Here is a 27,797-nt window from a genome sequence, read left to right on the forward strand (position 1 = left end):
TTTGTATAGTAAAACTACTCAAAACCGGTTAGTCTCTTTCTAATTCAATTTATTATTTAAAATTTTATAAAATTTAGCAGTTTAAATTCTGCAATTAATATTTATCAACAGATGAAGATACTCTTAGATTTTTAATTTACGGAATATCAATCACTTATTCAAAATTTTAAATTAATTACATAAATTTCATTTGTATATCCCTTAAATTACTAATTTTATTTTATTTTCATTACAAATGGTTTGATAAATAAAATGCTAAAATAAACTTATTTAAGATATCCGATTGAAGGTGTTGTTTTTTTCTTAAATTATTATTAAAATACATAAAAAAATAGTTTACATTTTCTATTTATTTAAATTAGTCTTTGATTTTAGAACAACTAACAAATCTTAGGAATCAATTTTGTGATNATATTTAAAATTTCTTCATTTTAACTCAACTTTTTTTGCGATTATGTAACTCAATTACATTTATTATTTACTTAAACATTTATAAAAACATTAATTATATATTATTAACAAATAAATGTATATAAAATTTTAGTTAAGTTATGAGCATGCTTCACAGCTATATAATTTTATCACTTTTCTTTAAAAGGAACTTTTTTTAAAAAAAAAAACATATAATCTAATTGCTACTAAAAGTCAAGATTATATGCTTGTAGTATTTTTTAAAAATAACCGTTAAGTAATAATAGTATTTAAGCCGGGGGTAAGATGCGATAATTATTACCCAAAATGTGGCAAGAAGAAAAAAATTTTCCTTCCTGTAGGTATTCGAGAAAGTGGTCCATTTGCCCTATGGCCACAACAGCTGAGATCATAGTGGTAAAGAACGGGGTCACAGTCAAGATCGTTCGAGTGGGTCAGTGGGCTGACTTCTCTACGAGTGAAATTGCTCACTTGATCACCATCTTCTTCACTGATCACATTTCATCTGCTTTTCCACCCAGTCAGTGAGTGTGGTTGTTATCGTGTGTGGAGAGTTTGCTGGATGTGGTTGAGAAACTTTTAGGATTAAGATAGATGAAAGAAAGCATGGAAGTAAGATTTTTTTTGCTTGTTTGTAAATTACTTGTGGTTTTTTCGAAAAATGGGTACTTTGAAACATCTCTAGAATTATTCAAAACGAAAAAGTTTCAATATAGAGTTCAGTTTTAGATGCAGTGAGCTAAAAAAGAAAAAGCTACCTTCGAATAAACGGATTATCACGTAATAAAAACTATCTTAATGGTTGAAAATATTAGTTTCAAATATGCTATTTAGTTAATTAAGCTATAATTTAGTTATTAAGTTTGCTAAAACAGACTCAAAAACATACTTTTCAGTGGATTTGAATTTCTAAAAGTCAAAATATAGCTGTGTAGTCACATTTTGGAACATGTAGTTATATAAGAAGAACGGTCGAAAGCTTGGGCCTCTTAATGTTAAGTTCACTTTTTTCTCTTTTGGACAAATCTCTAAAACTAATGGTGGCATTCAAAAAGTTTGAAAAAGTGAAACTCATTAACCTTAAGACAAATAAAATAATTTTTAAGTAAAATTAAATTGTAAAAAATAATTTTTAATTATTAGTAATTTTTATGATTTCGTGTAATAGCCGTCGAAAAAATTTTGTATTGTAAGGCCTTCAAATTTTACATCATTTTGTAGTATTATATGCAGTTTTAATTGATAAAATGCAAATTTTAAAGGAAATCTGCAGAATAATTTTTAGAGAAATGAAAGAAAAAATAGACTTGTTAAATTTTCTTAGAAGGAATTTTCGCTATACATAAATATTCGATCATTAAAATAAAAGTTTTATTAAGGACAAAGGAAATGAGTATCTATCCTAAGTGAGTTAACATTGATTTTGCTTTTTCATATTTTTGTTAAACCATATCTTTATGAGTTATTTTTCTAAAGCGCCGACACCACGCCGAAATAATAATCCAAAAAGGAATTAAAGTAGCAGTATTAATCTTTACGATTTGTAATGAGCAGCTAGATCACCAAATTTATTATATTATTATTATGCACATAAAATTTCTTTTATCATTAATTATTTTATTAATAACTTATTAATTAATATTAACGGTGGATAAATAATATACGAATGGGATGCGGGCAAATTTACAGCTATGCAGCCAAATAATATATGAATGAGATACAAATTAATTTGTAACATTGCGGACAATATATGAATGGGGTGCAGACAAAGTTAGAACAATGCGGATAGTTATAGGAAGGAAGTATAAACAGATTTATAACAAAGCGGACAAACTTATAGCAATGCGGACAATTATAACAATATGGAGTCGTGGTGGCTCAGGGGATAGAGCTCTCGCCTCCCAATGAGGTGAACGGGATTCGAATCCCGCCAATGGCTGATTCATTCGAATTCCGCACCCAACTCTCACGGACCGCAGTGCTGCAAGAAATATCCTCAGTGATAGACGGATCATGGGTTAGAATCCTCTCGCCGTCAGGCTAATCGTGGGAGGTTTTCGTGGTTTTCCTCTCCATGTCAAGCAAATGCGGGTTAGTTCCATCAAAAAGTCTTCCACGAAGGCAAGGGGAAGGCACTCCCAATACTTGGTCTGCGAGTTCCTTTGTCTTCTGAATGGGATTCAAAATTACAAGGGTGCAGAGTTGAATATTAGTAGTCGTAAACATATAAATTGGGTCGGCTGTTCAACGACGGTTATAAAATTAAAATAAAATTACAACAATCCGAACAAATATTATATGAATGGGGTTACCTGAGACAGTTCTATAACTGGAAAGGGTGACCTGACTTGGAAAAGTTAGGAGGAAAAACACGTGACAAAATTTACAATTATTTCTAAATATATTAACTATTAAACTGGTTTTAAAAAAAAAAAAAACATCAGCAACCCGTAGAAATTTTGATTGTTGAATGAGCCATTTTTATTTATGAACTTAACCTGAGTTTCCTTCAAAATTCTAAATTGTTTGATAGTTATCGCAAATTTATAAAGTTTCGCGATTTTTTTTTTCTCACTTTCTATTTGTCCACTGCTGTAGGAAAATTAATTAATCTCTTACGAAATCTTGATTTTATAAGCTCGTGCTTAATCTCATGCTAAAATTAACAAAAAAAGTAAGAGAAAAGTACCTGATATAGAGAATACAAGAGAATATTGCCAGATATAAATCTCAACATTTATATTGAAAGCTTAAATAATAATAAGTTTTAAGAATACAAGGGAGCTTGAACATTTATAATAATATGTCACGTTAACGTTTAAAATTACCTTTTCTTAAATTTCTTATTACTATGACAAATAGTCTCTATTGCTTACTTTAATTTTTTCTTCAAGTACAGTTAATTATTTTTCAAATTCGCGTAATTGTTCATTTAGTTATATTTATTAACAAAATGCTGTTATATAAGATTATAATAATTATATGTATTTAACTAAATGTTTTTGTTTTGCGAATCGGAACCTCTTACAGTGTGACAGTGAACAATAATAAAATTATTATTTTTTATATTCGTGACAAATTTCATTAATTAACATTATTGCCAAGGGAAGGGTGCAATTATCAATGTTGATTCGATATAGTTTTAAGGTATTAAGAAACAAAGTTTGGAATGTAAATGACTAAGAAAATTGGAATTAATATATTTTGAAAAGACGAATAATGCTTTCATTATCATAATAAAATTAATGTTAAGTAAATAAAACAAGAATACCTTAAATAAACAAGAAAATGAGTTTCCTACAATAAGGAATCCGGTTGGTTTCAACTATAGTAGAATAATATCGATCACAAAAAATTAATTTTTCCTTAGGAAGAAAAAAAAACTATTTAAACTGAAGAATACGAACTATAATTACTGCAGGTTCTAAGGGCTTGCAAGGGAACTGTTTATTTTAATGATATTAGATGGCATTTTAGTTTATATTTTCCTTATTTCAAAATTATTTTCATACCCCAAATTTTAACAAAAAATACAAAAAGAACCTTAGTAGGTTAAATATTTATTTTGTTATGGTATGTTTTATGTAATTAAAATGTATTAATTCTTTGAATGTTTTGTGTTAAATTCTTATCATTCTCAAAGTTTTTACTTTAAATTTATTTCTTATCACTATAATTTTCTTTCAAATCAATTTAGTCTTTTTCTCAGGCATATTTGAAATTTTCTAAACAGATTTTCTTTAAATAACGCATTTAATTTTCGCACACATATAGATATTTGAAATTTTAATAATTTATCATATTTACTTAAAACAAAATGCTCAGCATTTTTATAAAGTGCTTTAAATGTAAAGTTTTTTTCTCAAGTAAACATTCAACCTGAAGTTATTTAGATACACTATGAAATAATTACTCTAACATTTTCTGAACTGTATGGACATCTTGTCTTCAATCGAAATTTTTTGAAGAAAACCTTACCAGTAAAATTTCTCCGATACTTAATTTAGATTTGTAACGAAATGAACAAAAGTCTCATTTTAACATGAGAAAATACATATGTAAAATTAATCGTGGGAATAATTTTGAAAAGAAAATAGTTTTAATTACATTGCTAACAAATTTATAAAATGAAATTTGATGAATAGTTGTTAAACATATTCAGTAAGTATAAAGAGGGAATAAATGTACAGAAATTGTAGGAAGTAAAGTGTACAGGATTATGTTTGGATTCCATTGTAAAATTTCCTCAGTAAAAATAATAAATATTTTTTTAAAATAATGTCACAATTTATAAATTTCTTAAAACGCCCATAAAAGTGGTCAAAAGTGAAAAATATGCTTTGTATAATTAAGAAATAATGATAATCTGCATTAATTAAAATGAAATGCTATACTTTCTGAATAAAAAATTTCATAGTTTATTTTTTCGGAATTATTTACTCGTTACAAAGTTTGAAATTATAAAATCTTAACTTTTTTAAGTAAATAAATAATGCCTTTACATAAGTAAGAATTCCAAAAACTAATATGCATATAATGCAAACTTTGTCAAAATTTTAGCATTGGAAAATTACAAATATTTACAATTAAGTTATTTTAACCCTTTGCTTAAACCAAGAGCACAGATGTTCCTTATTTAGAGTCAAAAGATACTGGATTAAAGGTAATTTACTAAATGAGAATTATCAGATTTTATCACGACACATTCCTAAATGAAAAATGAGAATTAATTAGGTATAAAGACAATTTCTGTTTTTAAAACAGACTTAATTTCAGAGCAGTGAGGCAACATTTAAAAATAACGTAATGTTAAGCATAACATAAAATACAATTAAGTTAGAAAATTGATTATTAAAATTCAAGATTCAAACTTTGAATTCAATTGCATATTTGCGAGTCCATGTTCCGATTATAACTCTATAAAGAAAATATATTTCACGTATGATCTCTAAGTGTTTACAATGAGTAAATGAGCACATTAAGTGTTTGTATACAAAAAAAAGTAAAGTTACATTTAAGATAAATAATGATACATAAAAGTAAAAATGCGTTCATATAAAAATTATCAAGTAAAAGTAAATCTTTTACCGGTTAAATGATAGACACGTCAGATACTCCAAGTAAATTCACCAAATAAATTTAAATTATAAAAACTTTTGGCATAGGTAGATAGGTACTTTATTTACGTCACATTAGAGCTGAACAATGGGCTATTGGCGACGGTCTGAGAAGCATCCCTGAGGATGATCCGAAGACCTGCCATCGCAATTTTGACCCTTTGCAGAAGGGATTGCTCCTCTGCTTTGGTAACCCGAAGACATGCGCATGAAATCGAGCACTTTTACGTAGAACAGTTTAACAAAGACTGATACCACACACCCTCGGTCCCTACACAGGCTTTTCAAAGTGGTAACCCACATGCTTACTGACCACAGCCAGTGATGCTTGACTTCGATTTTCTACTGGGAACCTTATCTTTACGATCAGTTTACTGCGGGGCTTGGGTATAGGGCTAAGTTTATTTGGACTGAAAAAACCACCCTGGCCCAGCGGTATTGTGGCTTCTCAAAACTCAATGCAGTGTGGAGGAGGCGGGTTCGAGTACGACCACAACTGTGTGTGTACTCGATAAACAAGAATAATTCTTGCTTTAATTGTACTATTTGTTCTTTAACTTGACATGAGCTTATAAGTTATGCTGTGCCATGAGCACGCAAGCCTTCATATGCATGCATAACAATAAATTGAAAAAATAGACTGAGGTAGCTGTAAAATTAAGGTACCGTACTGTGATAGATAAATCGCCAAAGTTTGGCGCCTTCCGGATGAGATTTTTGCTATCTGTTCTTCTATTTCACAATTATGTATATGCCGTTCTTTGTATTGCATATATGTGTGTAACAAGAAACACAAGTCTACATTCTAATGTATGGGTAGCAATATTAAAATAAAGGCGTATACACACGCTTAATTTAAGTAAACTAAACATTATTAGTTCATTGCATTACACATTCGATTTAAGATTCATTGTAAGCTGGTCGTGGAGATGGTGGTTTCAAATCCCGCATATCTAATATGAGCTATCAGCTCTTGATCTTGACTTATGAGCAGTCTTTGTAATTAGCACACCAGCCTGCATATGTAGGTTGTAACAGAAATAGATAAATAATCAGACGGTCGAGTAACTAATTGTTGCTACCGTTTAAATATTTACCGGGTAGAAAATGGAAACACATTGAACATTTGTAGTTAGAGTTAAACCAAAACATTGAAAGCTTCACTTTTCATCAGTAATGAATGCAGTTTATTCATGCATGTCTAATCTACACTTCAATAAATTCAAATTAACTGAATTGTGCCCATCTTTTTAAACAATCTTGCACTTTAAAGTCAACTAATGTGCTTGTCAAGCTAAGACATTATAGTGTCAAAAAAAGTATAGTGTGCAAAACAAAAAAACAGATGATCGGATTTCAGTTTCAAGTTGAGAGGTGCAGACGATATTTTCAATGTTATGCAGACGATATTTTAAAATAATGAAATTAGGTTCAAAAATGTACGCTCTCCAAAATAAACTTTTTTTTTCTCTGCTTTTAACGAATTTGAATTTTCGACCATCAAAATAGCATTTTTTAAAATATGTTTCTAATTATTTCGTCAGGGGAACGGTCGAAAGTTTATTTCACTTTTTATGTATTTCTCTTCACATCTACAGAACGATGTTTTATCAGAACTATAGTATCTTTGAAAGATGTTTCTTCCAACAATTTTTAAGTTACGTAAAACGACATTAAGCCAAGTGAAATGCAAAAATACAAGATTCTTAAATTATTTATTCTAATCTTTCCTTACTATTTTAGTCTAGCCTGATTCTTGTTAAGATTATTATTTTTTTTCAAGCAAGTTTTCAAATTTTTAAGGGATGATCAGTCACTTTTTTCCAGAGTTATGCGGTTTGGGCACAATATCGAAAATACGAAATTTCATTGATGAAAAAAATAAAAATGTAAAAATTTCATTGATGAAATAAATTAATATTGAAACATAGATTAAAACGTGGGCTATCATGGAAACAGAATTTTACAAAATATATAAAAATTCGAAGCAGACGAAACCACTAGAAAAAATTAAATATCCTAAAAGCTCGTTAAAGTCCTAAATTAAGTGCAGAATTATCAAAACATATATGCAGGCTAATATAAGTTATCGAAAATCGGAGAAATATTTTATTTCACCGTCAGTGATAATGTTAAACATAAATTTTCTTTACTTTAATTGTCCAAAGGGCTTTTCAATTTAACGACTTTTAAATTTGTTAAATTCAAATTCTAAAACATTTTAAACAAACTAATAATAATAAGTAGCTCTTCGCAGCCTTTTTTTTTATCTCGAATTTTAATTTTCAAGCATTATTTTACTTTAAATGAAAATGTCATAAACTTTTTAAAAAAAATTATAAAAAACAGTACTTATCGATGTCGAAGCCAATGGAATCCACCAATGTATAAATTAGATTGATATAGATTTTTATTGATTTGTATATTTTTATTGATTCATTAAATTGCAATTGTAAATAAACAGATCATTTTGAGAAAAAGAAATATTTTAATAAAGATTATAACATAAGACAAACTTAGACGGAAAAAAAGAACACTTCTATTGATACATTTTCTACAAAAAAAAATAATAAGTTGCCAAAATCAAACGAACAGAAACAAGGCAATGCATCAGTCAGACTGCTTACAACAACCTCGATTTGTTGATTCCATCAATAACCTCCGGTCCTGGTACTTTATATTCTTTCACTCCCCCTTACCAGGGCACGGGAATGATCACTACACATATACATAATATATCACAGTTATTCTATAAAACCTAACTGAGTCCTCAAACTATTGAGTACTTTCTTCGAAATATTTTTTGTTAAGAGGTCAGCTACATTATCTCGTGAATTAATATATCGAAAGTCGACAATTCTTTGATCTACATTGTCCCGTATGAAATGATACCTAAGATCTATGTGTTTACTCCGATCAGACGTAGTTTGATTTTTAGCTATGAACATTAGGGCGTATCGAGAAAATCGAAATTTCTTAGATCTTTCTGCGGTAGTGCGGAAAAGATGTGAATTCCTATTATTAAAAAATGAGCAGAATCTTAAAACTCTGAGTTGATATCTTCTGTTGCCTCAGTGAGTCTAAAGTTCCAAAAATTAGACTAAAAATGATTACAATACAAAAATCAATACGTAATCACAGATTTCTTTGATTGGTTTGAGGTAGCAACTAAAAGTTACAATATTTTAAAAACAACAGCTGTAAAAAATTTTAGAAGTACAGATTAATATCTTCTGCCGCCTCATCGGCATCCAATTTAGGAAATTTCGACGCATTTTGGTACTCTGTATAACTGTTTACTGCTTGTACAATGCACAATCGAGACAGACTGGAGACTGCCAAAAAAAGTAGAACAACCCTATTTTGAACCCAAAAAACAAATCGGAGCGACCAGTAAATCACGTGACTACTCTCCTTCTTCTGACTAATTGCAGTAGGCCGGCGCCACAAACATCTGCGAGTCACCACTGGTTTTAACTTGCTTAAAGCAGTATCCGTTCAATTAGTTTACAGTCTTTACATTTGTACTGCAGTCGTTTTTTGAGGAATTTCTCTTCTGGTTTTGCGTATTTCGTCGCAATTTTCTAATAAGAGATATTGGTAAATATTAGAAATGCCAAAATCATCACAGTCAAAATTTTCAAAACGGCAAACGTTGCAATGCCCTAGTTTTGGAACACCAAAAGATTTTTTAAGAATGCTGCCAACGCATGAGGACATGATACGATGTTGCGCTCACGAGAGATGGCGTATTGGTTGCGAAACTGGTGGAAATAAAGAACCACGTTTTTCAGTTATTGCGGAAACTGTGGCTTTGAAGATTGAAAATTTATACGTCGAAGCATCCATTCCTTCAGTTTCACATAAACGTGTTTGTGGCATGATACAAGTATACCATGGAAAATATCGATCGATAATGAAAAATATAAAACATGTGGAAAAAAGTGCGACTGCTCTGAAAAATGTTTAGAACTTTAAAATGGAAGCAAAAAAACTATTTGACATATCTGCCTGTAAATGCGCGATTTTTAAGAAGTGTGTCTGCCCGAAAGAAAGCAAAGTTCCTGCAAATGAGCAGATGTTCCTCATTGACCAAAGAACGGAAAGAAAAATGTTTACGGAAGTGTTGATGCTCCAGAATCAAAACGACTCCAGAAACTTCAAATGCAAAAGGAACAGGATACAATCAGGATAAAATCTGCAAAACACGCGTCTCTTGCTTCTGCGTCAAGCTATTCAGTACAGAATGAAAAGAAAAATGAAATAGAATATGCGATAGAGATAACGGCGGAGGAAGACAAGATGGGCACCAAACACGCGTCTTACATTGTGTCTCTTAAGCAGCCCACAAGGAGTAATCAAATGCGTTTAAAACTGGATAACACAGTTCTTGTCAGTCAAAGATATGGTGTATCCAACAGAGCCACAGCTGCTATAGCATCTAGTGTTATGAAAGATTTGGGTTTAATATCGGAATCAGATACCAGCCTCGTTACATACCAAAATAAAATATGGTGGGAAAAATCGAGAATTTACAAAGAAATTGTCTCAAAATCAAATGAAAATCGTTCCACTATATATGGCCTTTATTTTGATGGACGACATGACAAAACTTGAACATCAGAAACACACGAGGGTAAGCAGTTCCAAAGAACAATTGTAGAAGCTCATTACTGTATTCTATCGGAGCCTGATTCTACGTGGATGGGACATGTTACGCCTGTAAGTGGATCTAGTCTTCATATATCTAATAGCATTTACGAATATGTAACAGGTGATTTATTGGATGATTTTAGTAATCTTTTTGTTCTCGGGTGTGACGGCACTGTAGTGAACACAGGATTGTTTAATGGTGTAATTCGCAGGCTTGAATTGAAACTTCAGAGACCAGTACAATGAATTATCTGCTTACTTCATTTCAATGAGTTGCCATTACGACACCTATTTGAGTCGATTGACGGCAAGTCATCTGGCCCCACATCTAACACCGGAGACATTGGACGGAACCTCAAAGGATGCGAAAAGCTTTCAATCGTTGCTTTTAATAGCATTGAATGCGAGATGCCAGATATTGATCCCACCACGCTCAGTTCAGATCAGAAATACTTATTAAACATTTGCACCGCCATTAGTTCTGGCGTTTGTAGTTCTAATCTAGCTAACCGGGAACCAGGAACATTGAATTTGGCTCGTTGGCTAACATCTGCTAATCGAATACTGAGGTTATATATATCTACATTAGACCCATCAAACGAGTTGCTAACTTTAGTTGTATTCATTCTAAGAGTCTACGCACCCTCATGGTTCCGAATAAAGATTCATCATTCCATAAAAGACGGTACAAGACACCTGTGGCATTTCATCAATTCCTCTCGCTACTTGCCTAAAAAGTATCGTGACGTAATCGAACCAATTATTTCTCGCAACGCTTACTTTGCAGCTCCAGAAAACATGCTTTTGTCCATGTTAACGGATGAGAGGTGCCATATTAGGACCCTTGCAGCTCGGCGGATTATTAAGGCAAGGGAAGTTAGCCCAGAAGGAAATTGTGTTCGCAAATTTGTTATTCCGGCTCTTAACTTTGAAGCAGCAGACTATGTAGATCTCATTGACTGGCAAGCTTGTTATGTGACATCGCCTCCCGTTCTCAGAGAGATCAGTTCTCAAGAACTTCTGAAGATGCTAAGGGACGGCAAGCCAATGGACTGCTGGGAATTTATTAAATTTCCTTCACACACACAAGCAGTGGAGCGGATTGTGAAGCTAGTTACTGCAGCTTCTGGAAAAACAGTTGGGCCGCTGCACAGAGATAGATTTATTAGAGCGACACTAGAATCCAGAAAAGATATGTCAAGATTTGAGACAAAAAATGATTACANCAATTGTAAATAAACAGATCATTTTGAGAAAAAGAAATATTTTAATAAAGATTATAACATAAGACAAACTTAGACGGAAAAAAAAGAACACTTCTATTGATACATATTCTACAAAAAAAAATAATAAGTTGCCAAAATCAAACGAACAAAAACAAGGCAATGCATCAGTCAGACTGCTTACAACAACCTCGATTTGTTGATTCCATCAATAACCTCCGGTCCTGGTACTTTATATTCTTTCAATATTTTTAATAGATTTATATATTTTTATTAAAATATTGCGATATATTTTTGACAATGAATCGTAATATTAAAATTTGTACTCATTAGTCACGGGTGTTAATGTTTGTGTGAGTGTCAACTCGAAAAAGCAGTTGCCAACAGATGGTTCTTAAAACCGATAAGTTGAAAATAAGAGGTTGGCTAACAACAAAGAATTGATACCCCAAACGTGCATAAATTATATACCTGAGTACAGAATTAAGATTTAGATCAGTTAAGTATTAACTCTTGTCTCAAAATATTAAGAAAAGAAAAGTTTTTAAAAGCAAAAATCTTTAGTCTAGGTTTAAGAAAGTTGAATGAAATTGGTCGGCAAGCTCAAGTCTATTTTAAAAATGCAAAATGAAACTTTTAAACGGAAATAGTCATTTACTTGGTTATGCTGTCTTGAACAATGCCATGAAATCAAAATTATTTTTTTTAAAGATTATTTTTTGCTTTAAAATGTATTTTTATTTTTTTAGACCTGCGTATGACTTAAAGAAGTTTATAACAGTTAAAAAGTTCGTTTCGTTTAGGCGAAAAACCCTTACAATTGAAATTCATCGACTTTCATAATTAAAAGCAAATAAGAGCGCAGCTTAATTTTGATTAAGCTGCTAATTTAATTTATAATCCATCAAATTCGATATTGAGATAATTAGAATACTTTCTCTTTCTTTTTTAATGCTAGCATATGTTGTACTAATCATTTTAATAACAAATTTACCATGATAACGAACTTGTAAGAAAACAGAAATTAAATCCACTCTCACTTAAACAATACAAGTTTATTGATATTTAATGGTACGATTTCAGAACCTAAAATTCTTTCTTAATTAAAAAGGCGGACCAGCTGTTCTCCGGAGTCGGTTAATCTATATATATATTTCTTTTATAAAATCTAGTTTATGTACATACCGTAAACTCGTGTATTTTTCTATCTAATGGCAATAATATATGGTTACTATTTATTTTGTTAGGTTGTCTTGAATAATTTAAGTAGATTTAAAAAAATTAGTTATACGTTAAGATGTTTAACCGATTTAGTTTTTTAAATTCATTTTGTTTGGTTGCCTTAAGTGATTGTTCAAATAGGTCAGTGTTTCCCAAACTTATGACTTTTTTGTGTACTCTTTCTAAATTTTTCGCTGCGCTGTGTACCACTAATGAAAAAAATTTATGTATTTTTCTAAAAATATGTTTATTTTTCTTTTTAACTACAAAGTTTTGTTAATAAGTTTATTTGCATCAGTGAGAATAATGATATTGTTTTTGCTGTGATAAAAAAATTGCACTTAAGTTAAAAATCACAACTGGTTGTTGACGCCACTAATTATTGAATTTAACTCTGTAAAAAAATAACCAATAGAAAAATACGTAATCGTAAATTTTCATGGCTAGCTTTGTTTTTAAATAAAATTTTGTGAAATTTTTGTTTGTTGCAAAATATTTCGCATAGGAACGCGTACCCCTGTTAAAATATTCCCGCATCCCTGGGGGTACGCGTACCACACTTTGGGAAACACTGAAGTATGTTAAATCAATAGTTAAGTGTTAAGTGCTTATTTAGAATAATTTTGCATTTTAGAAGCTTAAAAACTATTTACATAGAACATATTTATTTAGTTACAAAGTAATTGTTTAAATTTATCTTTGATCCTTTTTAAGATCACTGCAAAAATTTTAAACACAAACGGTGCTATACTGTCATACCACTTCTTAAAGATAGAGCCTGTCTTTTTTCGATTTTCGAGCAATTGCATACATTAATATCTAAGCATATAAAATAATAACTATAGGCTACATGAGAAAAAAGTGAGCACTTGTCTTTTGAAAATGACAAAAGTTTTAAACTTGTCTCCAAGAGCTTCTGATCTATGAACATTTTGTAAATAATTTAATTTAATTAGTCCTCTTTCTTAATATATGTTTAATGAAAATTATAATGTAATCATCATTACACAAAAAGAGTATTAAATTCGACTGCACATTAAAATTTGATGGATTAAAATTGAAATTGGAACTAATCTCTGATATTATGGTCCTAAAATATAAACTGGACACGAAAGCATAACAGAAGAGGTACTAAACATAGAGTAATAAATAGGTCTATGTAATAAATAGGTCTAAACATAGAGTAATAAATAGGTCTTATTTATAACTCTATGGTACTAAACCGAAACAATTTTCACCTTACGTAGAGACGCGTTGCATATAATGCAGCACAGGTAAAAAAATTTACAAAAGATAAGTGCGCACTTTTTTACAGGCAGCATATAATTATCATTTTAGATGTTACTTGTATCTATATATGCAGGAGGAGTTGAAGAATTCGAATATTTAAGTACAGTTGTACTGTGCATTCCGTTTCGTTAAAGAGGAGTTGAAGAATTCGAATATTTAAGTACAGTTGTACTGTGCATTCCGCTTCGTTAAGGAGGAGTTGAATAAATCGAATATTTAAGTATAGTTGTACAGTGCATTCCGCTTCGTTAAAGCTTAAATGTTGTTCAAGATAATTTTAAAAAGTGACCAAGCTGGTCGCAGAAAAGCAGTTTAAAATGCAACCTTTTTTATACCTAATTTTTCCCAACTCATTTTTTTTTCTAGATGACAATTTTCATGTCAAGTAGGAAATTATGACTCTGTCATTACCTGCTGTAAAAAAATATTTAGTTTGTTAATTATTTTAATAGCGGACATAATTGGTTCGCAAAGCAATTATTATATAGATAAATATTGAAGAAAATGTCATCTTAATTTATTTTTGAGCAATTAATTTATCGCGTTACATAAATTCAGATTTCTTGTTGCCTTAAGAACGGATTTTGTTCATAATTTTTGAGGTAAAAATGCAGCTTGCAACTAAATGTCGTTGTCCTTATACTGTATCAATACTAACAATACAGTATCAATATTAACTATGCAGTATCAATACTACGATACTAACGGTATCAACGAAACTTTCAATTAATGACTTCTACAGCAAAGAGTATCGGTTATTAGCTCAATTTTTTTATCCATAAAACTTTTCTTAATATTATCTACTTATAATTGAACTTCCGAATTGACAGTTGAAATTCATTAACAACTGCAAATAACTTTCAACAGTTCGTATATATAAGTAAAATTACAGCTTCGACAGCCAGCTAGTTCGCTTGGACGGTTAGCAAATAAATAAGAATAATAAAAATCTGTAATATTCAAATATGTCGCCGACGATGCTAATTTTTATGTATTTTGTACAGTATATAAAATAGCAGCAGCAATTTTTTTAACAATTAACCCTTTCTTTTTGAACGGTGTACTCTTTGGTGCGTTTTATACACCAAATATTTGTAATGAAGTAAAATAACTTTTTTTTCTATATTCAACTTTTGAAATTCTACATGATATTTTATCTCGTTTTCAATTATTTAAACAATTAAGATAGAAAGAAGAATTATCTTTAAAAATTTTTAACTAATTGAATGAATACAACGGTTATATTACTCGCCTGAGAGCAAAAATATTCATTTTAATTTTACACATTCATGACGAAAAGAAATCTTTTTTAAATAAACGCACGCAATTTTCTATTCCTTTTACACAAACTCGTCCTCCAACTGTTTTCAAACATAATAACATTGTAAAATGCTTCATAATTGTTCATCTCACTTTATGCACCACTTACAATTTACAATTCCGTTACACGTTCGTAATTCTAGAGTTGTTTTCTCTGAAATTTTATCTTTTGAATTTTACTATCTCTTTTTATTTTTACTTGACAGTATAAAAAAAAAGTGTCCCACACAATGTAAACATGCATCTTTTCAAAACTTTTGAGGCGAGCAATTAAATACAAATAACAAACAACTGAAAAGATATAGTTTTTCATTCTTAAATATTCGTCACACAACCGTAACTTTAGCCGCAACTTTAACATGAAATCACGACTTAAACATTGACCCGTAAAACTGATTAACTTCTGATTTTAATATTTTATGCTCGTTTTCCAAGAGCACAGAGGTTTCAGGTTTTCCTCGATCGTCTGCCTCTCTGGTAGCAAAACATAATGAATAATCGTCTGCTTTTTTTTTTTTCGTAGAATGAAAAATAATGATAAATCTTCGATCTTATTTTTGTCGAATGACCGAAATAATATGACACCGTTCAGAATTTTTATTAAATCAGTGTGCATGAGAGTTTAATGGTCTGTAATATGGATGTTAATTTCTGATTTTAATTCGTGTAAATGCGGAAAGTGGTGAGCATGAAAGAATTGATTTTATTCTTTGCTTAATAGAACGTAAAATCGTCATAAAAATGAAATGTGATTCCAGAAGTGTAAATTTTGTAGGAAATGCTGCTTAGGAAATTCATAATAAATAAATTCGAGCACCTAATACATTATGATTTGTTTTTCTCGTCTAGGAAATATTTTCTTTTCTTTTTCGAATAAAAAAAATTATCTTGAACGATTTTCTACGCATTAATTTTGTCTCTTATTTCATTTGAATTATTGTTTTCAAATGATTGCGTGTAAAGTTGTGGTAAACATCGAAAATTTAATATTTTTTAATTTAAAAAACACTTTTGCGCTTTTATTAACACAATTAAACAAACTGATTTCTTAAGGCAGCATAACCATTTCTCACTTTAAAGCAAAGCATCGTTAATAAAAATTAATTAATGAATTTTAGTCAGTCAGTTATAAGATACTTTTAAAGATACGAGTTTTAAAGGGATCAAAAGACAAAATATTAGATACAAAGCATTTAAAATCGAAATCTTTATTTGTCACAAATTGAATTTAAGAAGAAAAAAATCAAAGTCAATCTAAAATCAAATTTAGTAGATTGTACTTCTATTTTATATTTCTAAAATTTGATTTCAGGATACTATGATTCAACTTGAGCTGAAAAACGGTTTTAAACTCCGTATTAAGATTACAGTAAACATCCAATGGTTCAAGACACCGATATTAAGGTTCAATGTTGAACCTATTTTTATATTCTTGTAAGGTGTCTTTAGAAAAAAAATCTCATAACGAATTTGATTAAAAATTAAGATTCAGTTCAATAAAAGTGTACCTGAAACTTGCTAAAATCTATGTTACTAGTATTTCTAACAACCTAATTAACAGTTTCTAAACAAAAAATAAAATTAAAAAGTCGAATTTTTTTTAAATTTTTTATTAATCAAATACTAATTGTCATTTGCAATTACACCATTTAAAATTATGTAATATTCGTATTGCTTTAAAGTCATAAAATTTCGAGCACACTATTAAACTATATAATAAAAAAAATTCGTATATAGTCAATAAATGGAGTAAATCTATAGCAATATATTTGCTTCTATCTTTCAGATTTCTTCTAACAATCACTTTGATCTAGCGCTGTTAAATTAAATAATAAATAGTAAAAAATAGTGAATCCATAGTAATAGTTTTTCCTTTTTTTTAGGTTTTTTGATAATGCAACACATCTTCTGCGTTCTATTCATCCTTATAACTACATGGACACATATATCCCATGGACAATCATCGCTAATCATCAATGAAGACAGACCTAGTCTAATTGACACTGTATTACAAGTGGTATGGGAACCCAGCAGTCTTATTCGCTTCTGGACAGCGCTGGACCAACTTTACAACATTGGTCTCAGCTGGCGAACAGCAGCCAAGACATTGGTGACTCTTCCCTTCCGGGATGGACGTTCTATGAGTCACGTTCGAATCCAACAGCCTCGTCGGGCACGAGGCATGATAAATTCCCAAAATAGGCAAATTAACCTGAATCACTTAGAGAGGTTCAACAAAATATATGCGCAGAGTTCTAGTCCATCATTCCATCTCGCTGCACCATCAACCGTTTATGAGAGTCTCGTTTTGCCTCCACAGTTCGTGTTCCCACCTCAAAAACCAATCCCAGATCCAAAATTGGCTGGAATGCCACAGTTTTTGATGTACAATAACGACTTGCGGCCATTTTCTGGTTTCTATGGTGACAAAATGCAATTTCAAGGTGCGGTGTCTAAACATCCAGAATGGTTGGTGAAAGAAATTGCAAAAGGAAATGGCGGAAGAGAACAAAAACCAACTAATTTTGGAGCAGATGGTTTGATGAAAGTGCAAATACCAGAATGGTTAGTGAAAAATATTGAAAGAGGAAATGGTGGCATCGGGGTGAAACCACATAATTTTGAAGCGGGTAGTTCGATGAATGTCCCGCTTGGTGGCGCGTCTATTCCAAGTGGTGATCCTGAAATACGATTAAAAATGTTTTTGAAACTAATGAAAGATTTAGGTGACATCCACTCAAATAAAGTGATTTTCGATGAAGATATAAAAGAAGGCATTAGATGATGAAAACTTTTATTAGTTTAAAATTTTCTACCTTGTTTATTCTTTTCCCATCATACCGGCTGATTGTGAAAACAGTACAAAACAGCGTAAACTGCAGGCAGATTGGATGAGATGATGGATGATGAAATACGATTTCCGTTCACTGGAGCGTTGATTCTGAATTGTAATCCTGAAATTCGATTGAAAATGATTTTTAAATTTGTTTAGGATTTAAGTGACATTCTCACAAATAAATTGATTTTTGATAAAGACGTGAAAAAAAAAGGAAAATTATCAATTGACATTCGTTTATTCTATTGACACCGCAGTGAAAAATTGTGAAATAGTTAAGAAACCTCTAACTTTGTGGCAAATAATTCATTTGTTGAACAAATTTCATTTCCTTAATATGGACGTCTATTTCGACTTACTAAATTTCTGAAAGATCGAAGGGTACAAATGTGTAATTTACACTGCAATAGATTCTTTCATGATTTAATAAATTGCATTTTTATAAAATCTTTCAGACTTATTAATACAATATATGGTATAAATACATTAAAAATTTGTTTTAAAAATTACTTTTTCAAAATGACTAAAATATTTTTAAAAATTGAAATTATAACTTTTAAAAATGATAACTATTCAAAAATCATAAAACTTGGAGTTCACAAATTGTTACAATTGTTTCGAATAAGAGAAATTTTTCCAACTAATAAGTATACCTTTCACATTGTTTGACTCTGCTTCATTTTTTGTTTAAAATAATTATGATTAAGTAGCTTTACAGCGCTCACTTATTCATAAATACACTATAGATTCATTTTTCTTTAAATAAAAGTTTTATGAAAAATTTTTATTAGAGTAAATTGAAAAATTTCCGATAGCTTCGCTTTTTCATGATTTCAAAATGATATTGAAATTTAAAAAAATTGAATAAAACTTACAACAGAATTTCTATAAAACTTTATAATAATACTCTGTGATTTGATTTGAGTAAAGTATAGAAAACAAATTTAAAGAGAACATCATTAAAAATCAGCAGAAAAAAAATATAACGGGACGTTTTTACAAGCATGTAATCTTAGACTTTAATATAACAGCATCTCTTTTTTATGATTCTCTTCTTTTGTTTCAATGAAACTAGTAAAAACTGAATCAAACAGAAAAAAAAACTCAGACTCAGTAATTAAACAAATACTAATTATAATAGTTCGTATAATTCGTATAGTAACATGGTATTTAGTGACATTAGCTATATTTGAAGAATACAGTATTAAAATATACTCGCATATCTAACTTAATATCTTTTTTTCTGAAAAAATATCAGTGAATTTTCGCCCATAAAAAAGTGCATTTTATTTTAGATTGTATGTCTATTTAATTGATAAAAATATATTAGTAATTTGGATCAAAATCCAATTGTTTTAATTTTCGTTGCAACATTCTATAGTTCTTAGAAATTAAACTTGCAATATGTATCTAGAACTTAATTAGTTCTAATTTTCATTAAAAAATTTGTAATGTTCTTTAATATAATTCTTTAAGACTGAACATGCAATTTGCATCTAAAACCCATTGTTTAAATTTTCTTACAATGTTAGATACTTTTTAAGGATTGAAATTGCAATATCTATCCAAATCTCATTACTGTAATTTTTATCAACGTTAAATACTTCCTAAACATTTATTTCTAATCTGTATCTGAAACTTTATTTTTTTTTTAATTTTCACGTAATTTTCATTGTTTAATTTTAATTTTCAANATGAAGCATACAACAGAATTTCTATAAAACTTTATAATAATACTCTATGATTTGATTTGAGTAAAGTATAGAAAACAAATTTAAAGAGGAGAACATCATTAAAAATCAGCGTAAAATAAAAATAACGGGACGTTTTTACAAGCATGTAAACTTAGATTCTAATACTATAACAGCATCTGTGACATTAGTTATATTTGACATTAGTTACATCAATGACATTAGTTATATTTGAAGAAAACTGTATTATTAAAATATACTCTCATATCTAACTTAATATCTTTTTTTCTGAAAAAATATCAGTGAATTTTCGCTCATAAAAAAGTGCATTTTATTTTAGATTGTATGTCTATTTTATTGATAATAATATATTAGTAATTTGGATCAGAATCCAATTGTTTTAATTTTCGTTACAACGTTCTGTAGTTCTTAGAAATTAAACTTGCAATATGTATCTAGAACTTAATTGGTTCCAATTTTCATTAAAAAATTCGTAATGTTCTTTAATATAATTCTTTAAGACTAAACATGCAATTTGCATCTAAAACCCATTGTTTAAATTTTCTTACAATGTTAGATACTTTTTAAGGATTGAAATTGCAATATCTATCCAAATCTCATTACTGTAATTTTTATCAACGTTAAATACTTCCTAAACATTTATTTCTAATCTGTATCTGAAACTTTATTTTTTTTTTAATTTTCACGTAATTTTCATTGTTTAATTTTAATTTTCAATTAAATCATTAAAACGTTACATGCTTCTTAAATACCGCACGGGACGGAATTTTCGCAATTAATGTAACACAATTACAATTCTAATTACTCAGAAATGACCACTTCATTAAATGACCATCCGCTTCGTTGCTTCAATACCTAAACGAATAATAAATACGAAGAACTGAAAGTTAAATACAATTGGAAGATAATTTGACAACGAGTTGAAGGTCTAATTATCTGTTTTAATCGAAGCCCTAAATATCGAACGTCCATTTTATTATCTCTGTAACCGTGCCGTCGCTCATTCTTTGACTTAGTAATGAGATGCAGACAACTTATAAACCTGTTTCAGATTTGCTTTTATCTCGTTCGTAAAATCAATCGGTCTTCCATTCTTTTTTTTCCAATCGCTCTACATCTATCAAGAAAAGTAATTTGTCACGAGCATTTTTGGATTCAGGTAAATTCTTGCCTCACCGGTCAGTTGTAAGTGGACAGACAATGGATTGCCTAGAGAATTACTTAGTGATTGCGATTAAGAATCGCAACCATATTTGTACTTAGGGAGTTATTTTTAAGAGTCTTAGTTTTTACGGACTGATTGGTATGAATTGTTAGCTTTTTAAGCCGCAGCCATTGTGATTAAGTTATTTACTAAAAACAGTAAACAGAATTGCCGTTGAAACGTGGGAATAAATAGTACTGGGGTTTTTTTTTTTCATAATTTTTGCTCATCAAGTCAAAACAATGCCTAACCTAAAAAATCAATCGAAATATGCATGCATACATCTTTTTTAAAAAAAAGAAAGAAAAAAATGAAATTTATTTAAAAACATAAATTGCCAGCCGTGGAATAAAGTTAACATACTTTATAAACAGAATTTAATTACAATCCTGTTTAATAAATTATTTATAATCACATTAAAACGTGGAACATAAGTTTGCTGTAGTTCCAAACGATAATAAATTTGGGTTAATTTATCAAACAATCATATTACTTCTATCTATATAAATATATACAGGGTGATACTAAAAAGAGGGGCAAAATTTTAGGAAGTGATAGTACTCACCCAAACAAACAATTTTTATCAAAGAATGCATGGTCGAAAACAAAATTCAAAACCGCTAGAAGGCGTCAAAGTTTATGCTCTAATGTGACGCAAAAACACACAAAGAACGATGAAGTTAAGTTATAAAAGCAAATTTAATGGCATGTGATTACAATAAGTGTTCAAAACAGTGCCCGGCAGCGGCTATGCACGCAGTACAACGGCGAAGAAAAGATAGGCGAACATTCTGAAACACTAACTTTCCCTGCAGCGGCCGAAAGCTTGGCGATAAGTAACGCAGCGCAGTAATTCGCAACAGGAATGGAGCTTTCACGTTTGCTTCAAACAACTTCCCAAATGCACCAGCACCTTTGCGCTTTGTTTTCGACCATGCATTATTTGATAAAAAATTGTTTGCTTGGGTATGTACTATCATTTTCTAAAATTTTGCCCATCTTTTTAGAATCACCCTGTATAAATTAATGTTTGTCCATTATTGACTCTTAAATTGTCCGACCGAGAGCGCTGAAATTTGGCTTACTTATAGTTCGAAGCACGGGGAATGTCGCTGTCCACCATTAGAACATTCTACTACGAACTGTTCGAACGAGATGAACTAAAAACGAAGGGAATTTTCATATTAGTTTAGAACTCGCCATTGATAAAAATTAAATTGCCGACGAATGCGTTTTTTATCACATATTTTAACGATAACATGAGTGTTGTTTTCTAGTGCATAGCTCTAATTAAAAAACAAGTTTCCTAATGTTAACAAATTTTTTAAGAATAAAATGAAATAAAGCGCAATACCCTTTGACGTCAATGATAACATCGAATGTTAATTTTAATAGTAATTTGGGGAAGTAAGTAAAATGTAATTAAAATGTGATTAACAAAAGGCGCTTTCTTTTCAGGAGCATGGCAGGAATTTTAAAAATAGCTAAAGAACTTTTCTTCTGTTGGGAAGAAGATTACTTACACAGTAGTCGCACGCTCATTGCTTACTGAATCTCAAACAACAAAATAACTTGGGCACTCAATTTACCAATATTCGCGATTAACTCAGTATGGTTTCAAAAGGCCGTTATTTTCCGATATTTAGCCCTATATAGAATTGTCCAATTCATCACATATATTTTAAAGCCACTTTACAATCAATATCTTCCCTATATAAAATTATCCGATTCACCAGAAATTTTACTGCCACTTTTCTGCCAATATCTTCCTTATAGGGAATTGTCCCATTTAATCGATATTTTACAGCCACTTTACAACCAATATCTTCCCTACATAGAATTATCCGATTCACCCAATATTTTACTGCCTATACTTTCCCTACAAAGAATCGTCCGATTCACCCAATATTTTACAGTCACTTTACGACCAATATCCTTCCTAGATAGAATTGTCCGATTTACCCGATATTTTACAGTCACTTTACAACCAATATCTTCTATATTTAAAATTGTCCGATTCACTCGATATCTTACAGCCACTTTACAACCAATATCTTCTATATTTAGAATTGTCCGATTCACCCAATATTTTACAGCCACTTTACAGCCAATATCTTCCCTAAACAAAATTGTCCGATTCACTCAATATTTTACAGCCATTTTACAACCAATATCTTCCCTACAAAGAATTGTCCGATTCACTCGATATTTTACAGCCACTTTGCAACCAATATCTTTCCTATATAGAATTGTCCGATTCACTCGATATCTTACATCCACTTTACTACCAATATCTTCCCTATTTAGAATTGTCCGATTTACCCGATATTTTGCAGTCTCTTTAAAACCAATATCTTCCCTACATAGAATTGTTAATTGTGGAAGAATCAGCAGTCGTAGAAGGATCACTAGTTCTATTCAATGACTCTTTTTTCGCTCCGCTCGCTTCCGTGCTCAGTAATCACGGTAATATTGTTCATTTTTCCCTCTTGAACCAGTGGAAGTGCTTGTGGTTGCCTCATCGTCTCGCCATGGAAAATGTATTTACATTAATAATGTATGTGAATACGTCATAATGTATAATTTCAGAAGAGNAATCACGGTAATATTGTTCATTTTTCCCTCTTGAACCAGTGGAAGTGCTTGTGGTTGCCTCATCGTCTCGCCATGGAAAATGTATTTACATTAATAATGTATGTGAATACCGCATAATGCATAATTTCAGAAGAGAAACAATCAATTGATATTCACAAGAGACGTACCTTGACATAAACTTAAATCCGTCGCATTGTCTGTGGGATTGTTTTCACTCATTTTTTACAATTGTTATCCACTAAATTTGAAAATAAAAAATACTACTCTATTAAAATGTGTATCAAAACAAACTAAAGAAATTTTTATAGAAAAACAATACTTTTATGACTTTTATTATTTTTATGCTAGTGAGAACCAAAACAATATGGAAATGAATGAGGGAAAACTGGATCCTACCACTTGATTTCCCGGCCCATAAGAATGTAGCGTTAAACGTTTAACGCAACCTTGTTGGAAGTCGCATAAGAAGTATAACTTCAATAATTACAGAGCCAATAACTGTTTTACATAATCTACCATTATGTCTTTTATATAAACTCAGAAATGCGAAGAAAGCAACAAAATTTGTTTTAAAATCTAAAAGGGAGGAACCGACTTTTAGGTCACAGTTACAGCACACAATAGTGATCTAAAGTTACCACTTTGTAATTTCCCCCTATTCTAAATAGTAATCAAAGGCGGGCAGATGTAACAAAGAACTAACAGCCTCAGGCATCCAGACAAAGGAGGATATCAAAGCGACGACTAACGGCACCAAAACTTTAAAAAATTTTATTTTTATTATGAAATTATACATTTTTAACGAGTAAATTGACTCAAGAAAAATATTTCGGAAAGAACAAAGAATGTTTTTCTCTTAAATTTAATAATGAAATTTAAACTTAAAATATTCTTTACGTGTAAGAGTTTAATGATTTATATCTAGCAATGTTTCGTATAACTTTAAAACATCAATTTCAATTTCACGGTTGCGTTTCGGTGAGCTTTAAATTGGATAGAATAATACTTATAAAATTTTTTCATTTGGAGCATTTTTTAAGTTGTCTAATTCCAAAAATAGAACTTACATTTTTGCATCAACTAAACTTAACTTCTTTTTATGAATAAATTGCGTCTGATTACATCTCTCACTAAATCTATGTCAACACTGGATAGTTCCTAATTCTAAATTCAAAGCCACAACATTTCTAAAAAAAAATATAGCTGAATTATTCCTCTTGGAAGGACGAAACTATCTCGCTTAAAAATTATAGCCTGAAAATAGCGGAAAAGAGGAATGACCGATGCAAGAGAACTTTCTGTTGCGAAAATAATCTTCTATTTTAATCGTCTGCGTTCTTTATTTTGATTTAGCCCATTTCTGAATAGTTGTTTTTCTCAGTCTATTATCTGATAGTAATGATCTATAAAGGTTGATAAAGAAAAATAATGCCGTGTATTAAGTAAAAGTTAGAAAGTGAAGAATAGTTTAAAAATCTTCTTACGCATAATTTTTGATCAAACCGCTCTGTATTGAATAATATTTCTTGTTAAAAATGTTTAATTTAGTCAGTATTTTCAAACAGAGGTCTCCAACCTACGGTCCACGGACCGGTCCATGGATAAAATGGTACCGGGCAGCATGTAACCAACCTTTACAACTACAGACTGTGAAGAAAGATTTTGAGCTTGTTGATTGGATTTATCGGCAACTTTTAAATATATCATTTAATACAAGTAGAAAAATGTAAAATTCTTTTTGTTTTCATAACATATTCATGTAGAGCTTATATCTTGTCTTGTTCGATAGAAAATTACATGATTTTTATTAGGATATTACAGCATTTATGCAAAAGAATATGAAAATCAAATAATTTACTATCGAACAAGACAATATATCTCTACATGAATATATTATAAAAACAATTTGAATTTCACATTTTTGTACATTCTTTATAAACTATGTTTAAAAATTGACGAGAAATCCTATCCACACTCTCAAAATCTTTCTGCACATTCTGTAGTTGTAAAGGTTGATTAAATGCTACCGGGCCGCCCAAGGTACGAATCATTTCCATTTTATTTACAGTGGTGAATTTCTCTCAGGGTTGTGCGGCTTTCCATGGGTGAGAGGTTAACCGGGAGCTTTAAATACAATTAAATTAAAATTATTAAATTAAAATCATACAAGCATTCAACGACCCTCATCCTCAGGGAGCCGCCGTGGCGATTAAAAGGTTGGGGAGCACTGATTTAAAATAAAAGGATTATACACTACAGTTATGATGAGTTCCCTGGCTTATTCTTTTAAAATAAACAAATGTACAAAAACTAATTTGGTATCAGTAACTAAAAATATACAAACAAAAAAATATGTAAAAATAAAAAGTTTATAAATCCATAAATTAGTAGTCTCAATAATATATTTTATTTTATTATTGTTCTATGAAAAAAAATAGATTCAAACTAATACATACCTTTATTTACTCCGAAATATAGCCATTAAAAACCGTCTTTTCAATATTTCAATAAACTTATTGCATTTAAATCTCTATCATACTTCCAGCGATATTTAATATTCATCCAACAATACGCAATAAACATTGGTTTTCCCAATTTTCTATGAAATTAGGATCGTTTCAGTTTAATTACTCTTCGAGTTTAATTTGCATAAACGCGATGAAAGCTAACTTTAGATTACAAATAATTAAATAATTCAAAGGTAGGGTGGAAACTTTGAGCCTCGGAGCCCATGAAAAAAAAAAATGTAAGTAGCATGGTAAAAACTTGATTTGTTGACTTGATTTGATCTTGAAAAGCGAAACCAACTAGCTTAAATGGCGAAAAATAATATTGACATAAATTCAGCGGCTTTTAAATCTAAAGCCAACAAGAATACATAGACTTTGTGTCTCAAATAAGTTTTTTTTAAAAAAAAACTATGCACTGATGTAAAGTTATTTACCGATCATTTCGTTCATAAACAACTCATTTAAGAGGAATTATCCTACTGCCTGAGTTTCATTTTATTCATGTATTGAAAATAATAGCGCTAAACAAGATGGAAAATAATAGCTCTAAACAAGAATAATAGCTCTAAACAAGATTATTCCCATGAGGCAAAAGTTTCAAAGGTTTGTATATTTATTTAAATGAACTCTGAAAAAAAAAACTAATTGAAGAATTGCTTAATGAAATATGGAGTCAAACGGGGTCTGGGGAGCCAAGTGGATTCAGATGTAATTGGCACTTCATAATTAACCAACCGCTCATTTGAAATAAGTATTGACTAACAAATTTCATCACTTACCACATAAAATCAACACTGTTATTAGTACAATTAGATGTTTCATAAATAACGAATTTTAATATTTAATTCATGCCAATTCAAATAATCGCCAATCGTTTAGTGTTAATTGCTTATTTCTTCAATACATTGCCGTTACCTTTTTAAGTACTTCTAAACAGATTTAATGCATTTTAATATCTAATCTAACAATCTAAAGATATTTAGTTGTCTTTTCAGTTATGAGTCAGCCGATCTGCTAATTTTACAACATGGGGATATGAAGAAGCATAACTTTAAAATGGTGGGGACTCAATTAGAAATGTTTCAGCTACAACAAAAATTCTTATTTATTAGGTTTTTATATTGTTTTATTAATACTAAATTTATCAAATTTCCACTTTTTCATATAACCTCTTAGCCATTGTGATACAAAAGAATCTTTACTTATATTGTATTGTATCACAATGTTGCCCAGGGAACGCCAAACGAGGAGGCGAGGCTATTTTATTCTAACTGCTTAAACACTAGGAAGAATATGTACAAAAGGTCAATTTTTTTCTATATCATGAGCATCGACCATTATCTGTAAAATCTATCATTTTTAAAGGTTTTGTCATAGTCACTGGATCTTAGAATAGTTGTTATTTTAGTGTTTAGCAATTAAAATAGTTCCCCAAGAGGGCTGTCAGACAAATTTATAAGTAGCCAGAACATGAGCAACAGCCCCCCGAGGAGTAAAGGAATCGTCAATTCCGTACATTCCATGAAAATATATTTTTACAGAGTAGATAGATCTATGAATTCTCCAACATTCAAATAACGATGTAGATAAAAATAACAAAATAAACACAGTAGCATAAACAACTACTGAACACATAATTTCGATAACCAGAAGACCAAATGAAACTTAGATATTTTAATGCAAA

General features: G+C 30.2%; 1 protein-coding gene across 1 annotated transcript; it reads left to right on the top strand.

Annotated features, from left to right (window-relative positions):
• The first annotated feature begins 908 nt into the window (after positions 1 to 908).
• On the top strand, positions 909 to 18,510 carry LOC107454364 (uncharacterized). Its single transcript, XM_016071546.3, has 2 exons — positions 909 to 1,044; positions 17,140 to 18,510. The coding sequence occupies exon 2, from the start codon at positions 17,151 to 17,153 to the stop codon at positions 18,039 to 18,041; it is 891 nt and encodes a 296-aa protein (XP_015927032.2). The 5' UTR covers positions 909 to 1,044; positions 17,140 to 17,150; the 3' UTR covers positions 18,042 to 18,510.
• The last annotated feature ends 9,287 nt before the right edge of the window (positions 18,511 to 27,797 follow it).

Source organism: Parasteatoda tepidariorum, chromosome 4 (genome assembly GCF_043381705.1).
Source record: "Parasteatoda tepidariorum isolate YZ-2023 chromosome 4, CAS_Ptep_4.0, whole genome shotgun sequence".
Lineage (NCBI taxonomy): Eukaryota > Metazoa > Arthropoda > Arachnida > Araneae > Theridiidae > Parasteatoda > Parasteatoda tepidariorum.

What these genes read in the sequence shown, in the direction of transcription:
- LOC107454364 (XM_016071546.3), top strand. Translation starts at nt 17,151, where the DNA reads ATGCAACACATCTTCTGCGTTCTATTCATCCTTATAACTACATGGACA.